Genomic DNA, 19,645 nt, shown 5'->3' on the forward strand with positions numbered 1-19,645 from the left:
TGGGGGTACAATGTGTACAGAAAGGATAGACAGGATAGGAAGGGAGGAGGGTGTTATGCTGTTAATTAAGAAAAACATAAAATCAAAAGAAGTGCATCCAGTTGATATAGATGAACAGTGCACTGTTGAGTCAGTTTGGTGTGACATAAGCACTGTTTGTTTGTTTGTTATTTGGTTTTTAGGAGCATTAGCAACTAAGGCCATATTGATCTGGGATATGCGGTGGTCATTCCCTGACCTTTCCGCATCCTCTGTATTTGGTGATGACGGGCTCGAACCCTAGTCTAATCAAGAAGCATGTGCTACGCACTGCTGCTCCTTCCCACCTGGCTACGGAGGCACCCCATAAGCACTGTGAAAGCAAAAATAAGAGTAGGAGTGTGTTATAGGCCTAATGACTCGAATGAGTACAATAAACAATTGTACAGAGAAACACAGTGGGCCAGTAAATCAGAATGTCTTATAATGGGGGATTTTAACTTCCCAGATATTGACTGGAACTTGTGCGTTGGTCACTCACACACTAGTAAGACTTTTGTGGATTTATTGGATGGTTGTTTTCTGCAGTGGCATGTTCGAGAGGCAACCAGAGAGGTTAATTCTCTTGTACTGGTGATCGGCAGTGATCATTTGTGTATTAAGAATTTGCAGATAAAGGAACAACTAGGTGGCAGTGATCACAGTGTACTGATGTGGGATTTACTTAAAGATATAATTACCATCAGGTGTAAAGGAAAGGGTTTTTGCTTCTGTAAAGGTGAGTACAGTGGTCTCAGACAGTTTTTAAGTTCTGTACAGTTGGTAACTGACGATGTTACCAACAGCAAATTCTAAGTGGAAAGCATTCAAGGAATTAATCGTGGATGCTAATAAAAGTTTCATACCTATTAAGAAATATTGTTCAAGGTTTAGGCCTAAATGGTTATCAAATGAACTAATCAGACTCATGACAGAGAAGAAAAATGCATGGATGCATAAAAATTATCAAGCGACTCAGAAGCCTATGGCAGATATAAGGCGAAGGCAGATTACGAGAAATCTTTGACAAAAGATGCTAACAAAAACAGCAAGGAACAATAAAAAACTTATATAAACACTAAAAAGAAGGGGATGAATCTGATTGGTCCACATGATATCGGTGGTTCGACTGTTGACAATCCTGCTCAGATAGCAAACAAACTGAATGAGTATTGTACATCTACACACATGACGAGTTATTAAGGTTTGAAAATGGCAGAAGATTATCAAATTGTAGCAGGGTGTTTAATGATTTTGTAATAACTCAGAGCAAAGTGGAGGAGAAATTGTTGAAGTTAAACATAAGAAAGGCACCTGGGGTGGATGGGATATATCCAGTTATATTAAAGAAGGCGACCAAGCAACAAAGCAAACCCTTAGCCATAATTATGAGAGCATCCTTGGACTTGAGGGAGGTCCCCACTGACTGGAGATGTGCAAATGTATCCCCAATTCACAAAGGGGGAATCCAAGGGTGACACGAGTAATTAAAGACCAATTAGTTTAACTTCTGTTCCGGGTAAAATAATGGAGTCACCAGTTAAAGATGCATTGCAGGATCATCTGGACAAGACTGCAGCAATAATTCAGACACAGCATGGGTTTGTTAAGGGAAAGTGTTGTGTGACAAATTTGATAGGATATTATGATGTGGTTACAAAGGAACTAGATGCAAAAATAATTTTGATATCATATATTTGGATTTCAGAAAAGCTTTTGACACTGTTGCGCATGGAAGACCATTGTACAAATTGGAGTAGAATGGTATTAAGGGTAAGTTGCTACAATGGATAAAAGGATGGTTGAGTCGGATAAGACAGAGGGTGGTAATTAATGGGTGCTGCTCTTCGTGGACTAATGTTATTAGTGGAGTCCCACAGGGTTTGGTGTTGGGTCCTCTGTTATTTTGTATATTTATCAATGATATTGATGAAGGTATATCAGGCTTAGTGTCGAAGTTTGCAGATGATACAAAGGTTGGCAGGGTTGTTAATGACAGTGTGCTACTGCAAAGGATCTAGATAATTTGGGCAGATGGGCTAAGAAGTGGCACTGAAGTTTAACCTTGACAAATGCAAAGTACTGCATATGGGTGGAAGTAACCCCAGAGAAACTTCCCAACTGTGTGGTACTACACTTAAGGTGGGAAAATGAAAAAGAACTGGGAGTAATTGTGCAGTCAGATATGAAGTTTTCTGAGCAATGCAGACAGGCTGCAAAGGGCAAGTCATGGTGTTTTGTCAGTGATATATAGGAATTTTGCTAGAAGGAAAAAGGAGGTGATTGTCCCTCTTTATAAGGCAATAGTCAGGCCATGCCTTTAGGTCTGGAGGCCTCATTTTGCTTGAGCGTGTACAGAGAAGGGCAACAAGAGTGGTGAGGGGAATGAAGGGATCCTCTTACCGAGGGCACCTCCGTAGCCAGGTGGGAAGGAGCAGCAGCAGTGCATAACACACGCTTCTTGATTAGACCGGGGTTCGATCCCGTCACCACCAAATACGGAAGATGCAGAAAGGTCAGGGAATGACCACCGCATATTCCCGGAGTAATATGGCCCTAGTTGCTAATGCTCCTAAAAACCAAATAACAAACAATAACAAACAATCCTCTTACCAAGAGAGGCTTAAGTTCTGCAAATTGCAGTGGCTGGAGACTAGGCACCTGCACGGTGATCTGATTGAGGGGTATAAGGCCTTGAATGGGTTGAGCACGTTGAATTCTGATGGGATCTTTCCACTTGTTCAGATTACGAACCTAAGGGGGCATAAATTCAAATTAAGAAAAAACAGATGTAGAATAGATGTTCGGAAATTTGCCTTTAGCCAACGGGTGATTAATTGCTGGAACAAACTTCCATCTGTTGTTGTGGAAGTTGATAAGTTAAAGAAATTTAAGGAGGAACTGGCCAGGCATTTGGAGGGAATGGTGTTTTGTTTTTTTTTTTTTTTTGGCTGATGCTGCATAAGCTCATACACGTGCTTTCTTGCATCACATGCCACTACTACTATTACTACAGTCTGTAATAAAGTCACAAAGGAGGTTAGGCAAGCAAAGGCAGATTACAAGAAATATTTGGCAATAGATGCAAAGAAATCAGCAAAGACTTCTTTAGTTATATAAACTCTAAAAGGAAGGGGATGAATCAGATTAGTCCACTTGATATCAATGGTTTGACTGTAGATGATCATTTTCAGCTAGCTGCCAAACTAAATGAGTATATTGCATCTACGTTCACACACGAGGAGTTATTCAAGGAGGAGGGCCAGATGTTTATCATACTCTAACAGGGAGTTAAATGATTTTGTAATAACTGAGAGCAAAGTGGAGGAGAAATTGTTAAAGTTAAACATAAGAAAAGCATCTGGAGTGAATGGGATCTATCAATTTATATTAAAGGTGGTGGCAAAGGAAGTAAGCAAAATCTTAGCCATAATTATGAGAGCATCCTTGAACTCGGTATAAGTCCCATGGACTGGAAATGTGCAAAGGTACCTCTAATTCGCAAAGGGTGACAAGTAATTACAGACCTGTTAGTTTGTCTTCTGTTCCACGGAAAATAATGGAGTCACTGGTTAGAGAGCATTGCAGGATCATGTAGATAACACAGCAGTAATAATTCAGACACAGCATGGGTTTGTTAAGAGAAAGTCTTGTCAGGCCAATTTGATTGGATAATATGATGTGGTCCCAAATGAACTGGATACAAAAAATAATTTTAATATCATACACTTGGATTTCAGGAACACTTTTGATACTGTTGCACATGGAAGACTACTGCACAAATTGAAGCAGTATGGCATTAAGGGCAAGTTGCTACAATGGATAAAAGGGTAGTTGAGTGAGAGAAGATAGTGGTAAACAATGGATACTGCTCTTCGTGGACTAATGTTATTAGTGGTGTCTCCCAGCGTTCAGTGTTGGGCCCATTGTTGGTTTGTATATTTATCAATGATATTGATGAAGATATATCAAGCTTAATTTCAAACTTTGCAGATGATACAATGGTTGGCAGGGTTGTTAATAACAGTAATGACAGTATGCTGCTGCAACGGGATCTGGAAAAGTTGGGCATAGGGGCTGAGAAGTGGCAACTGAAGTTTCACACTGACAAATGCAAAGTATTACATATGGGTAGCAGTAACCTCAGAGAAATGTACCAACTGGCTGTTGTTACACTCAGGGTAGTGGAGAATGAAAGAGCTCTGAGGGTAATTGTGCAGTTAGATATGAAGTTTTCTGAGCAGTGCAGACAGTCTGTCCAATTAGGTGATGGAGTTTTGTCAATAATATATAGGAATTTTGCATGAAGGGATAAGGAGGTGATTATCCCCATGTATAACGCAATGGTCAGGCCACACCTTGAGTACTGCGTACAGGTCTGGAAGCCTCGTTTTAGGAAGGATGTAGAGTTGCTAGAATGAGTACAGTGAAGGGCAACAAGACTGGTGAAGGGAAGAAAGGGGTGCTCCTACAAAGAAAGTTCTGCAAATTGCAGTGTGTGCAGACACTAGACACCCGCGAGGTGATCTGATTGAGGTGTATAAGGCCTTGAATGGATTGAGCAGGCCGAATGCTGATGTGATTCTTCCTCTTGCTCAGATTACTAACCTGGGGGGGGCATAGATTGAAACTGAGGAAAGACAGTTGTAGAATAGATGTGCAGAAGTTTGCCTTTACAGCGGGTAGTTTATTGTTGGAACAAACTTCCCTCTGTTGTTGCGGAAGTTGATAGCTTAAAAAAATTCAAGGCAGAACTAGACAAACATTTAGAATTAATGGATCAGAGAAATGGGAAGGGTTTTTTTTATTTTTGGCTGACGCTGCTTGCGTTTTTTGCATCATGTTCCTCTACTAATGCGAAATATACAAGTTTTCTGTTTATATAACCAAACAATTTTAGGGATCAGAGGGGGTATACAAGTGCAGTCATCATTTAAAGATAATGTCAGTGCATCAAAGCATTGAAACTGCACAGAACTGCAGATATACACTGAGTGATCACTGAATTAGGACCACCCCTATGAAAACTGAATGCAACCTACTGACCATGTGAGGTATGAGCGTACACAGTTAGTCGACCTATGTAGCATAGATAAGGTTTCAGTGGTTCAGTAGGTAGTAAAATTCTGAGCGCGATGGGTAAAAGGAAGGATTTATCGGACTTTGATAAAGGACAGATTGTGGGTGCCTGACAAACTGGTGCCTCGATTTCCTAAACGGCTGAACTGGTGAGGTGTTCGAGAGCCGCCATAGTTAAAGTGTACCAGGACTGGCGTCAAAATAGTTAAACAACAACAACCCGACAGCAAAACTGCAAACATCAGCGAAAGGTTGATGTTTAAGGTGAGTGCCGGGTCTGACAACTCGTACAGGCAAACAGGCGCAGCACTATTGAAGAGTTGACTACCCAATACAACATGGGCCAACTCGAAACAATATCTGCCATGACCATGCGTCGCATGCTTGCACATATGGGCTATACCAGCAGACGACCCCTACCGCATCCTCTCCTAACCAAGGTTCATCGGCATAAAAGACTTGCCTGGTGAAAAGAGCATGTAAGTTGGATGTTAGAAGACTGGAAGAAGGTGTGCTGGTCGGATGAGTCATGCTATTTACTCGACACCGTGGATGGTCATGTATGGATTTGGCATCAACAACATGAGGCTCTTGATCCATCATGCATGGTATCAAAAGTGGAGGCGGTTGTGTGGTGTGGGGCATGTTTCACTGGCAGGAACTTAGACCCCTGGTACATGTGGAACAACGTATCACTGGTCTCTGCTATCGTCACCTACTTGCTGACTGTGTACACCCCACTATGTTACACTTTTTCCCAAATGGCGATGGTGTCTTCCAAGATGACAATGTACTGAGCCATCAGGCACTTTATGTGCAGGAATGGTTTGAGGAAAACAGTTCTGACTTCCAGCATATCGATTGGCCTCCGAACTTCCCCCAATATCAATCACATAGAGCACTTGTGGGACATTATGGAAAGGCATATCAGGCATCTGGATACATCAATCACCTCTATACCTACATTGCTGACCACATTACACACAGCTTGGTTGGCCATACCTCCCAAATGCTTCCGACATCTTGTTGAATCAATGGCACATTGGATAGCTTCTGTACTGAGGGCAAAAGGAGGATCTATGAAGTATTATGTAGGTGGTCATAATTCAGTGATCACTGTGTATGTAGGTTTATTGGACAAATAATATCAGCATGGAATTTCTGTATCATCAGGTAACCATGCACTAGATGTACTTTGTTATAAAAATGACTATTATGAAATACAGAATGAGAGAAAAAAAAAAAGGAAAACTAGCAAAGCATTAAATTTCACAATACTAAAGTAATATAAACACATTATTAACACAAAAATTAAAAAGCATCATCATTTACCTTTGATGTCTAGCAAGCGCGATGTAGTAAGGTACATCCCATGGCATTAATTCCTTAAATAAAAATATCAATATAAATATACAGATGGATCAAGAAAAGTTCAGTTCTGAATGCCTGTATTTTTTTTTATGTACTGGGCTGTCATTGTAAGACATGGGAGGTTTTTTTTTTTTTTTTTGCCAATTAGCAGAGCATTCCAACAAGAAATTTGTAAACAGGAGAGTATACCACAATAAAGCATGACTTTAAGTAAGATGTGGCTGCAAAAAAAATGGCCCAAAAAGGTCAACTTCAAAGTTAGCAAAGAAATGTGAACACTGATTCTGTGATTAACAATAAGCACAATAGTTTCAAAATGAAGCTGATGATGTAGCTGAAATTATTGCACATATCGGAATCTTGAAGACCACTCTGTTCCAACTGTTGAATGCATGATAGTGAAACTGAAGAAACATTTTTCCCAAGAAACATACAGCAAATGCAGTTCTTCAGTTCCTGTAGGAACTTTTAATGATACAGACATCTTGAATTGATATCATGGGTGATATGTGATTGGAATGTCTTAGCCACTGTACTTGCCAGATCTAAATCCCTGTGACCACTTTGTGTGAGATTTCTGAAGGATGCCTTCAGGAATAATCCACATATCACTTATGGATTAAAAGGTGAAATAACAGCTGCTGGATGATTCCCTGCTGAAGAAACAATGCCTGCAGCTATGGTAACCACTGATTAATGTCTGTGAGTAGTCTTGGATGCACAGATATCACATACTGAATAAATTCCCATTCATTACATGTTTAACAACACCAAATGTGCCAATACCAGCTCAATACATGAAAGAAATATAGGCATTCAAAACAGCTGCATCTTTTTGTGATTATCCTGTACATCAGTACTTAAAATATATATAAATTAATTAAAAACACAAATGCACACATGCATGCACTTACAATGTATAGTTGCCAATGCCTCTATTTAAACTAGAGTTTAAATTTAACAATAACTTTCTTATAAAAACAAGTTACAGTATGATGTGCCACTTTACCATGTATCATATTTATATACATCCAGAAATTAGATCAAAACTTATTAGGATTTCAAGAACCAATTAAAATAAAATTATATAAAATAAGGAATTAATGAAGTATGCATAACAATTTGTACTAGTGGAAACACTCAATTATTAAATAGTTTTCTCTCTTGTACAGGTTCTTTCAATCTTTCCTGATTTGGCCTAATGACAGGATTCAGAAATAACTGTTAAGTAGTTGTATATTGTGTGGAAACTTCAGCTCCCTTATCAGTATTAGCCAAATCATGCAAGAAAGCATGAGTCCTTTGCTGCAGCAGCCAAAAAAATATAAAAATTAATTAATTAATAATAAAATAAACTACCTATTTGCCTCCCCTCTCATGTGGGTACCTATTTATCTGACCTTGGAGGATGTGTGGTCAAGATTACTGTATGCATCTGCTGAAACACGTTGTGGAAATTGAAAAATATTTTTTTAAACGTGAACACATTATCTTATTTTTGAATTTAGCTAAAGCTTTTAAGTTACAACTTAATACTCAAAGTTCCTTTATCTAAAATTATGTCATCCCATACATTACCACCACCTACTAGACTACTTTCTAACATTACAGTACTTTATACACTAGTTTTTCATTAATATTAGTTCAACATTTTCTTATTTACACCTCTAAATTATGTCTTCTTCATTCCTCAATATGATAATCAAGGCTTCATTTTGTGAATTATTATTTTACAATTATTTCTGCTTGCAGACAACCTCCCTACCTATCCTAAATTCTACAAGTTACAAAGTTCACTTAGCAGAGAACTGCACTCCTTGTTATCAGTGAATGCTGAAGCTGTTATCAGTAAAAGTAAGCAGTACTTGGTAACTACAAGTATTAATTCTATTATGGCACTTTCACAGTCAAATAAATGCAAGCCAATAGTAGTAGTAGGCATGTGATGCAAGAAAGCAAGTGAAAACAACCTTTGTATCATCTGCAAACTTCAACACTAAGCCTGATATACCTTCATCAATATCATTGATAAATATACAAAACAACAGAGGACCCAACACTGAACCCTGTGGGACTCCACTAATAACATTAGTCCACAAAGAGCAGAACCCATTAATTACCACCCTCTGTCTTCTCCCACTCAACCATCCTTTTATCCATTGTACCAACTTACCCTTAATACCATTCTGCAACAGTGTCAAAAGCTTTCCTGAAATCCAAATATATGATATCAGAATTATATTTTGCATCCAGTTCCTTTGTAACCAAATCATAATATCCTATAAATTTGTCAGACAAGACTTTCCCTTAACAAACCCATGCTCTGTCTGAATTATTGCTGCAGTCTTGTCTAGATAATCCTGCAATGCATCTTTAACCAGTGACTCCATTATTTTGCCCAGAACAGAAGTTAAACTAACTGGTCTGTAATTATTCGTGTCACCCTTCAATCCCCCTTTGTGAATTGGGGATACATTTGCACATCCCCAGTAAGTGGGTACCTCCACTGAGTCCAAGGATGCTCTCATAATTATAGCTAAGGGTTTGCTTAGTTGCTTTGCCGCCTCCTTTATTATCATAACTGGATAGATCCCATCCACAACAGGTGCCTTTCTTATGTTTAACTTCAACAATTTCTCCTCCACTTTGCTCTCAGTTATTACAAAATCATTAAGCACCCTGCTACAATTTGATAACCTTCTGCCATTTTCAAACCTTAATAACTCCTGTGTAAATGTAGATGCAAAATACTCATTCAGTTTGTTTGCTATCTGAGTAGGATCATCAACAGTCGAACCATCGATAATAAGTGGACCAATCAGATTCATCCCCTTCCTTTTAGAGTTTATATAAGTAAAGAAATCCTTGCTGTTTTTCTTAGCATCTTTTGCCAAAAATTTCTCGTAATCTACCTTCGCCTGCCTAACCTCCTTTGTGACCTGATTACAGACTAGCTTATATCGGCCATAGGCTTCTGAGTCGCTTGATAATTTATATGCATCCCACGCATTTTTCTTCTGTGTCACGGGTCTCATTAGTTCATTTGATAACCATTTAGGCCTAAAACTTGAACAATATTTCTTAATAGGTATGAAACTTTTAGTAGCATCCACAATTAATTCCTTGAACGCTTCCCACTTAGAATTTACTGTTGGTAACATTGTCAGTTGATCCCACTGCACAGAATTTAAAAACTGTCTGAGACCACTGTACTCACCTTCACGGAAGCAAAAACCCTTTCCTTTACTCCTGATGGTAATTATATCTTTAAGTAAATCCCACATCAGTACACTGTGATCACTGCCACCTAGTGGTTTCTTTATCTGAAAATTCTTAATACACGAATGATCACTGCTGATAACCAGATCAAGAGTATTACATGCTGTTGCAGAAAACAATCATCCAATAAATCCACAAAAGTCTTACTAGTGTGTGAGTGACCAACGCAAAAGTTCCAGTCAATATCTGGGAAGTTAAAATCTCCCATTATAAGACATTCTGATTTACTAGCCCACTATTTCTCTGTACAACTGTTCATTGTACTCATTCAAGTCATTAGGCCTATAACACACTCCTACTCTTATTTTTGCTTTCAGAGTGCTTATGTCACACCAAACTGACTCAACAGTGCACTGTTCATCTATATCAACTGGATGAACTTCTTTTGATTTTATGTTTTTCTTAATTAACAACATAACACCTCCTCCCTTCCTATCCTGTCTATCCTTTCTGTACGCATTGTAATCCCCAAATTCCAGTTTTGCATTCCTTATATCTGTGTGACACCATGTCTCTGCTATCCCAACAATATCCGCCTTTGATGTCTTGACCAACATCTCAAATTCAAATTTATTTACTATACTTCTAGCATTGGTATACATGCAAGTATACATGTACCTATTCTTATTATTAGTTACCTTAACACATTCCACATACCCACCTGTTTCACGATGACTGCCATCAGTCCGTGAAACTCTCAACACCCATCATTGCTGTTATTCTAATAGAAGTAGTGCAAGAATCACCTTCACCTGCAGCTACTTTTATCCGTTTAGTCTGTGAATCCCCCAAGCTAACAATTTTCCGACCCACCTAACACTGCCTCGATAGCATCAGCAAATATTTTTGCACCCTTTCTATTTAAGTGTATCCCATCCCTGTAGAAGCAGTCTTTCCTGTTAACAAGCATAGACCAGGCTGAAAAAAATTTTACCCCTTGAGCCTTGCACATTTCCTCCAGGGCCGAATTGATTGACCAAGCTCTCATCATGTATTTCCTCCTATCATGTCTGGGCAGAATTGCAGACACTTTCAAATTTAACCCTAATTCAGAACTTTTTTGCAACATTGACCTATACTTGTTAAGTAAACCTGCAGATCTCCTACTCTTAATGTCATTGGTGCCAACGTGTACAACAATATCACCGTTTGTGCCCTTAAAAGATGACATATGCTTTACGTCATCAACTTTTGTCCCTGGCAGGCATACCCTGGTCCTGTTCCATTTATCATGCAAGTATACATGTACCTATTCTTATTATTAGTTACCTTAACACATTCCACATACCCACCTGTTTCACGATGACTGCCATCAGTCCGTGAAACTTGACAATAGTCACCAACAATAACTAGTTCCTTTGGGAATAATGAGAGATAATTAATTAGAATCCTCATTAAACTTTAAACTGGTATAAATTAAAATCAGATCCCATTAATTAAGATCTCATTAAAATCAGATAATTAGTCACCTGGACTAATTATGATTTTTAATGAGACTTTCAATAAATAACATGTCAGAATAGTGACTATTTTTTAAAACTATTTTCTATAATCAAAATCAAATACATTTTAAGTACTTTTAAATTTCGGTAATTTTAAATCATCTTTTAAAAATTAAAGTTTTTAATATCGATATCAGATAAGGAGTGACTAAACTTTTCAGGCATATAAATTTGAAATAAATTTCTCTGCTCATCAAACTTCTGCTATGAGACAAATGCCGGTGTCTTTTTAAAAATAGTTTTAAATTTATTTACATTGTATTCAAAGTCTATTGTGAAATCAGTTATTTTTTTAGTAGGAAGGATTTGTAACCTTGTATCAAGAATATCTGCCATTTAATAATTATAACATTTTTAAACTATTTTATTTCATACATAATTTTGCTAGCATATATAAAACTAAACTCTTAATTTTCATTTATGAATTCATTACTTAATGAATGATTGAAAACAACATCACACCAGTTTATTTTCATTTTACGTGTACAAGGGGGTAATCCTTTAATTTGCAGACTGTGTACAAGATTTCGTGTTTACCGTTCAAACTTTTCGTAACTGCCAGTAGAGGTGACCCCCCTCCTGATCACTACAGAGCAGACTGTTTACAGGCCAGTACTTGTCAAGCTAATGTTGTGTGAAGAGTTTTTTTTTTAGCAGCATGTCACTGATGATCATTTTGAAGCAAGTATCATGTCGGACATACAGATGAACAGTGATATGTGATTCATTATTGTGTAAGACGAGACTTAAATGCATCGGAAAGAGATGAATGATGCATATGATAATGAGTGCCTTGGTAGGACAGTCAGATTCTAGTGTGAAGTGACAATGCCAGGCCCCATATGACTAGTATTGTGCTGTGATCACTGCCATAGGTGCCAAAGTTCTGCCACATTCTCCTTATTCACCGGTATAATCAGTATACCTGATTATACTCGATAAACCTGATTATATTAATAAGTTAGATTCAGTTATTTCAGATACCTCCACTTATCCTGAAGTAGACCCAGCACTATTTACCAATTTGGTCAATCAATACAATAAAACATTAACCACGTATCGTAAAAACGACTACATTACTATGGCTCAGTTAAAGGAATTGAAGGCCAGAACATACAATATTCCTGCACTTTTTGGTCAGGTAAAATTACACAAGACTGGATTTCCTTCCTAAAATTACTGGATTTCCTATTCAGCCTATTGTTTCCTACAGAAATTCTGCATTTTCATCCCTGGCCACACACGTATATAGCATTATAAAACCCTATAGACAAGCGATACAATTTGGGATTAAGAACTACGATACATTATTTAATAACATTATTTAAGGACTGTAGACTTGGCGACAATGACAATTTATTCTCACTAGATTTTTCCTCATTATATACGAATGTAAACATTGAATACACATTAGATATTATTTGAGATATGTTAAATAATAACCATTTGCAGATGACATTGTGGTCATAAGCCACTATCCCAAAGAATTAGGGGAAAATCTTAATCAGTTATGCACAGTTAGTAAGGATTTTGGACTAAAGATGATTATGGCTAAAACAAAAGTAATGATGAACAAGTATGCACGGAAAGGGAAATAATGATTGAAGGAGCATTAATTGAAAAGGTGGAGTCATATACTTATCTGGAACAAGTTATTAGCTGTAATATAGATAAATGGCTGGAAGTCAAGAGAAGAATAAATTTTGGATGGATAGCATTCAGGAAATATAGTCACATACTGAAGAGCAATAATCCCAGTTTGTCTGAAACATAAAATAATGAATCAATGTGGAAGTGACTTAGGGAAGTGAAACTTGGGCACTCACCAAAAGAATGGAAGAGAAGCTGAGAACTACACAGCGAAGAATGGAACGAATTATACTGGGAATCAGACTGTTAGATAAGAAGAGAAACACATGGATTAGGAAGACATGATGACAGATGGACTAAGAAAATAACAGAATTGTACCCAAGAGGAGCTAGAAGAAAACCTGGAAGACAAAGGTGGAGATGGATAGATGAAATTCATGAGTTTTTGGGTAGTAAATGGATGGCCAGTGCTCAAAACAGAAGGAACTGGAAAGTTGCTGGAGAGGCCTTCATCCTGCAGTGGATTGAAAATGGCTGATGATGATGAAATAATAACTTGATACTGATTAATTATATGAAGCTTCCTATTAAGGAAATTTTTCACTTAAACTGTTAGTTGAGGCCAACTATATCACCTTTCGAGACAAAGTGTGCAAACAAATTTTTGGTTTGCCAATGGGATTGAGCCTGAGCGGCTTAATATCAGAGATCTATCTCTCAACAATTGAGCATATACATTTGACACCTTTTCAACCCCGTATCACATACTATGGGAGGTATTTAAACGATGTTCTAGTTATTACTAATAGTAGTACTATCCAAGGCATTTTACATTCATTTAATAATATTTATCCTAGACTCAAATTTACATTGGAAAGGGAGGATACGGATACAAAGTCATTAAATTTTCTAAATTTCACGCTTGCTCGGGACTCAAATAAAATCCAATTTAACATCTATCGAAAACCTACAAACGCCAGTATGGTTCTATATTATAACAGCTATCACCCGTTCACCTACAAAAGATCAGTTATCTTTCAGCAATTTCTAAATGCCTAAAAATATTCAATGAAGGAATCTGCTTTGGGCTCAGAAATACAAATATTGACCAGCAGATTCTTAAACAGGGGTTATACCCTTGCTACAATAAACCAAATTAGGGTATAAGCTAAGGATAGGATACAAAATACTAAACCAACCAACAATAGTAATATCAAAAAACACTTTATTTCTGTCACGTATATTGAACAGTGGCACAAACAGCTTAACAGATTCTTTAAAGATACCAAATTTAAAATTGTGGACAGACCAATACGGAAATTACACACTATACTGTGATTTTTAAATGTTTCTCACCAACCATGTATTAAAATAAGACACGGAAACTGAAATTTTAAAAAATATATACTACTATACATTTACAATTAAAATAACTTTACAACTAAAAATATAAAAATATTTAAAATATATATATACATCAAATAAAATACATTAAAATACCGGGTTAAGAGCAATAAAACCGACTGTAGCTTTCCAAGGCTCCTGCCTTCTTCTTCAGCGGTAGCTTCCTTGTACTGCAGTGCATCCTAAGTACCAGCAGGTTCACGGTCTAAATCACGTGTTTCATCACCACGTGTTCTATTCTCCTGTGTACTGGGACCGGAAGCAGCTCAGGAGCACGTCATATGAAATCGTTCATCCCTTCTGAGGATTGTAGCCTCAAAGAGGGGATGAATCCACAAACCGTTGTCTCTATTAATGTTTTCTGTCGAATTAATCCGCAAACTCTCGAGCCACTTGCGGTCGCAGAACCTACGCACCTGATCAGTGATGATAGCATCGTCCGGGGAGAGCTGGTGGTGCTTCTCCAAAAAATGCTCGGCCATGGCGAACTTACTGTAGTCTGCATTCCTTATTGCCTTAGTGTGCTCCCCCTTATTGCCTTAGTGTTCTTTGAGACGACGCTTTGTTTCCCCTACATAACATTCCCCACAATCCGGGCATTTAATACTGTAAACAACCCCACTAGCATTCTCTTTTTGAATGGGGTCTTTTACTTGTGACACGATTACTATACTGAACAATCGCTCAGTCCTTTCCTCATTCGCAACACAAATTAATGACCTGGTATACATTTCTTGAGGTGATTGCGACTCATTTTACCAAGGTTCGACACATTTTCCTTTGAATATTCGTGTTAATCAACATGGGGCCTCACTTCATGCTTCTCGTTCAGCAGCGTCAGAATTAGCCTTTCACGGTGTTAACAAAAAATATACTTTTTTTATTTAATGAGGCCAAAATACTTAGGGTCCAACGTAATTATACGAGACTAATTACAGAAACAATAGAAATTAAATAACACGAAAATTCTGTGTTCATCGGCCATATCTGATCTCCGATTCATGGTGATGTGATTTTAGTTGTTAGGAGCATTAGCAACTAAGGCCATATTGCTCCGAGATGTACGGTGGTCATTCCCTGACCTTTCCACATCCTCCGTATTTGGTGGTGACGGGCTCGAACCGCAGTCTAATCAAGAAGCGTGTGCTACGCACTGCTGCTCCTTCCCACCTGGCTACGGAGGCGCCCCGATTCGTGGGCTTTTATGTGTATGCGCGAAGACAAATAATCCCTATTTAAGTTTCATGCTCACCCCTATTTGGTAATTTTCATTCCTGTGATCATGACATACGATCGAAAAGAGTAGTCAGCTTCAGGAAGGAAAATCGTTTTGGCAATATTTTTATTAAATTCTTTTAATTTTCTTATTTTTAATTGCATTAAATTGATTTTTAATTATTTGCTACTCTAATGTAAGATTTTCGATTTTTTCGTTTTATATTTTTCGGGAGAGTATCATACGGAAGTGTTCTACGTACTATATTGAGGTAAACTTCTCTTATTATTTTACAAAAAAAAAAAAAAGAAATTCTATTATAAAACCGAGTTTTTGTTCTTTAGAAATAATCCTTAAATAGTCTAGCCAACTGTTCAGAGAGAGTAGGATCTCTAGATACTTCATCCTATTTTATAGTATTAGGTTTAAAGGGATGGTTTTCAGGAATTTTTATTTATTTATTTTTTTTTTATGTGAACCCCAAACACGAGAGATATTAGAACCTATAGTACTTAGTATCGTGCTTGGGTTGGAGGTTGAGAAGACGAAAGAAGATATCTGTTGACATTGGACTTGAACTTCTGTAGATTGTAATTTTCAGGAAATCTTTAGAAGGAAGGTTGTTCCAGAAAACGGCAGTTGAATGAATAAATGAGGAAGATGAAAAGATGGTTCTGTGGGTTTGAAGTTGGACAGTAAATGGACGTTGGCTGGTGGCGGCACGTGTTCGCACTGTTTTGAAAGAGAGAGAGAGCGGGAATTATAGAAGGCAATTCAGAAGAACAGTGCCCATGGAAGTATCTGTAGAAGAGGCATGCAGCAGAAACAGTACGTCTATGAGAAAGTGAGTGGAGAGACTCTGTTAGAGATGAATCATTAATTAACCTAACTGCCTTCTTCTGAATGGAATCAAGAAGCCTGAGAGAGATTTTGGGGGCACCACCCCAGATGTGGGAACAATATTCCATGGTAGGGCGGATTTGCGAATTATACAGAGTGAGCAGCTGTTTGGAAGAAAAGTAACGCCGAAAGCGAAAGAGAAAACCAAGTTTTTTAGATGCAGAGGAAGCAATATTTGTAATGTGCTTGTGCCAAGAGAGATTAGAAGTAAGGGTAATCCCCAAAAGAGATATCCTTTTGCCTAGAAATTGGAGTGTCACTAAAGATAAGCATAGGAGCAGAGGAATCCTTTTTGCGAGATATAAGACAAGACTGAGTTTTAGAAGGGCTGAAATAAACTAAGTTGTCTTTGCCCCACTGGAGAATTATCTGAAGATCGGCATTTAAAGAATTGGTAGCAGATTTTCGAGAAGTTGAAGCTGATTGAGCAGGACAAGGTTTCTCAAAATGGAAAGTTGAATGCAATGTGCTATCATCAGCAAAACTACGGACAGGATTTCCAGTCAATGGAAGAAGGTCATTGATATACAAGAGGAAAAGAGTGGGGGAAAGAACTGAACCTTGGGGAACACCAGCATTAGTGGAGAAGTTAGAAGACAGAGAGCCATCTACCATCACCCTCAGTGAGCGATCAGAGAGAAAACTGGATAACCAATTACAGTCTGTCCTCGTACAGCACGATAGTTGCGTTCCTAGAAACCCTCGTGCAATGCGAAATCGTGCAATATAAACAACAGGCCCTATGGGAAAAGTGGGGTTAGGTGCCGACCACCCAAGATTGAACACAAATTTGGAACCAAAACATTACCAAACAATAAATAATCGGGTAATTTTAATCGTTATAAAATACGTAATAAAAATATTATAATAAAGTATTTTTAGTATTTTTTAATACTAAAAAAGTATTTTTTACGAATAAAATACGTATTTTATTCGTAAAAAATTTATTATATTAAATAAAATAGTCGTAATAAAACACTTACGTATTTTATAATACGTAATTATAATACGTAAGTCATAATAAAATATTGCTAATGCTTTTGCTTCTATCGTAAGCAGACTTTTTTTTGTTTGATTTTCTATACAAACAGATGACAGCCGTTCCATCTCTTCCAATTCTTGTCTTAATCTAATGGATTTTAATTACACTTTGAATTGTTCCCGCTATGAAAGTTGTTTTTATTTTCTCTGCATTCTTTGTAATTCTCGGCGTTGCCTGATTTAGGTCTATAGCACGTGCAATATCACATGGTCTTTCATTTCGCTCAAAGCGTTTCACAATTTCATATTTTTTCTCTATCGACAGAGGCGGACAGGAGCCTTACGGGGGAAACCACGGTGGGCCGGAGGCCGGTGTGATTTTGGCCATAAACCGTAGTATGAGGCCACTATAAATTTTCCCGGTTAAGAATTTTTGATCCAGTCCGCCTCTGTTTATCGATATTGCTTTTTTTTTTTTTCTCTGAATCTGCAGTGTCTTAGCCAGAACGCTTCCTTTTCACACCTTTTAAGTATTTTACTCATTTTTAGGGAATAAAGCACAATTACAAAACGAGGAGGCACGCTTGATACACATAAACAAAGCTGCCCGCGTGTAGCAACTGAATAAACAACACGGCCGAGATACACTATTAACACCTCACATTTTACTAAAGCACATTTCTGAGGGTTACTACCATAAAACAATAAAAACAATTTCCAGTTGCGTTTTTGCTAGTGGAATCTGTTATAAACTGGTAGTAAACGCCATCTAATTGCATTTGCTATTATATCGATAAGTGGAATTGTGTTGGTTTTTTACGTTATTATGGTGAAATGTGTTTCCCCTTCACTGATATAAAACACATAAATACATTTTAAGAATCTTCTTCGTTCCTATCGTGTTGCGTTCAGTTGGGGTGATTCCGCGTTCGACTGCCATTTCTTGTAAACACAAAGGCGAATCGTGTATAAGCGAATTCGGTTCGTGTTATATAAGATAACGTTCCCCTATTTATAAATCGTGTATGATCGAATTCGTGTAATGTAAACACGTGTTATACGAGGACCGACTGTACTAAAAACAGTTGGTAAACCATAAGATGGAAGCTTGTTTAGAAGACCTTTATGCCAAACACGATCAAAAGCCTTTGAGATGTCAAGGGAAACTACTTGTGTTTCACCGAACCTTTCCATTGAATTAGTCCAAAAATGGGTAACATAAGCCAGAATGTCACCAGTGGATCGACACTGATGTAATCCATACTGGTGATCGTTGATCAGATGGAAGGTTTCTAGGTAGTTTAAGAGTTGGCGGTTAATTGATTTCTCCATTACTTTAGAAAGAGTAGAAGTAATTGCAATGGGGCGATAATTGGATGGGAGGGATTTTTCACCCTTTTTAGGAACTGGCTGGATATGAGCAAATTTCCAAGCAGAAGGCAAAACACCTTTGGAATAAGAAAGTGAAAAAAGGTGGCAAAGAATAGGAGTAAGTTTAGGAGCACAGGTTTGAGAACAAGTGGAGAAATACCATCAGGACTTGGAGCTTTCTTACATCAAGATTCATCAAAATCCTTTTGATATCCTTTTGACGGAAGACAACAGGAGGCATTGAATGGAGTGTGTTGGGAATGGTGGGAGGTGTTTTACCAAGATCATTAATACATGAGCTGGAAGAAAAACGGGATGCTAGCAGGTCAGCTTTATCCTTGGCTCAAGTGACAACAGAACCATCTGGTTTGGACAGAGGTGGGAGCAGAGATGGGCAAAAGTTGCGGCCAATAGCTTTGGCAAGAGACCAGAATGCTCGGCTACCATTAGGGCAAGAAGCAAGTTTTCTACTCTTAGCCTGTTCAAACTCTAGTTTGGACTGATTAATAACTACTTTACAATTGTTGCGAGCTTTGGTGTAGGCAGAAAATGAAACTGAAGAATTAGAAACAAGCCAATTACGATATGCAACATTCGTCTCTTGAACAGCCTTAGCACATTTATTGGAAAACCAAGGTTTAGATAAAGGACAAGATTTTAAAGTGGAGTGTGGGATAAAGGATTCCATTCCTGCAAGAATAATTTCACTGACACGATCTGAGCAAACGTTGACATCAGAACTTTTGAAACAGTAATCCAACCAAGGAAAAGAAGAAAAGAAGTCTCGCAGGTCATACCATTTTGCATTCTTGTAATGCCAAACAAGAGGTTGGGAATAGCCATGAGATAAAGGTTCCATTGGAGAAGAGACAATCACCAAGTTGTGATCTGAAGTGCCTAAAGGACCTCTCACTTCGACCGTGTACTTAGAAGG

The 19,645-nt window shown here is 37.8% G+C and overlaps 1 protein-coding gene across 3 annotated transcripts in view; it reads right to left on the reverse strand.

Annotated features, from left to right (window-relative positions):
• LOC150091130 (mitochondrial intermediate peptidase) overlaps window positions 1-19,645 on the reverse strand; it is a 323,378-nt gene that overhangs the window by 185,758 nt on the left and 117,975 nt on the right. For all 3 annotated transcript variants that reach the window (XM_090382168.1, XM_090382159.1, XM_090382176.1), the window contains exon 9: window positions 6,430-6,482. In XM_090382168.1, the coding sequence (XP_090238294.1) occupies window positions 6,430-6,482 (53 nt within the window). The remainder of the gene's footprint in view (window positions 1-6,429; window positions 6,483-19,645) is intronic.

This window comes from Mastigoproctus giganteus, chromosome 1 (genome assembly GCF_048544385.1).
Source record: "Mastigoproctus giganteus isolate SK-2022 chromosome 1, ASM4854438v1, whole genome shotgun sequence".
Lineage (NCBI taxonomy): Eukaryota > Metazoa > Arthropoda > Arachnida > Uropygi > Thelyphonidae > Mastigoproctus > Mastigoproctus giganteus.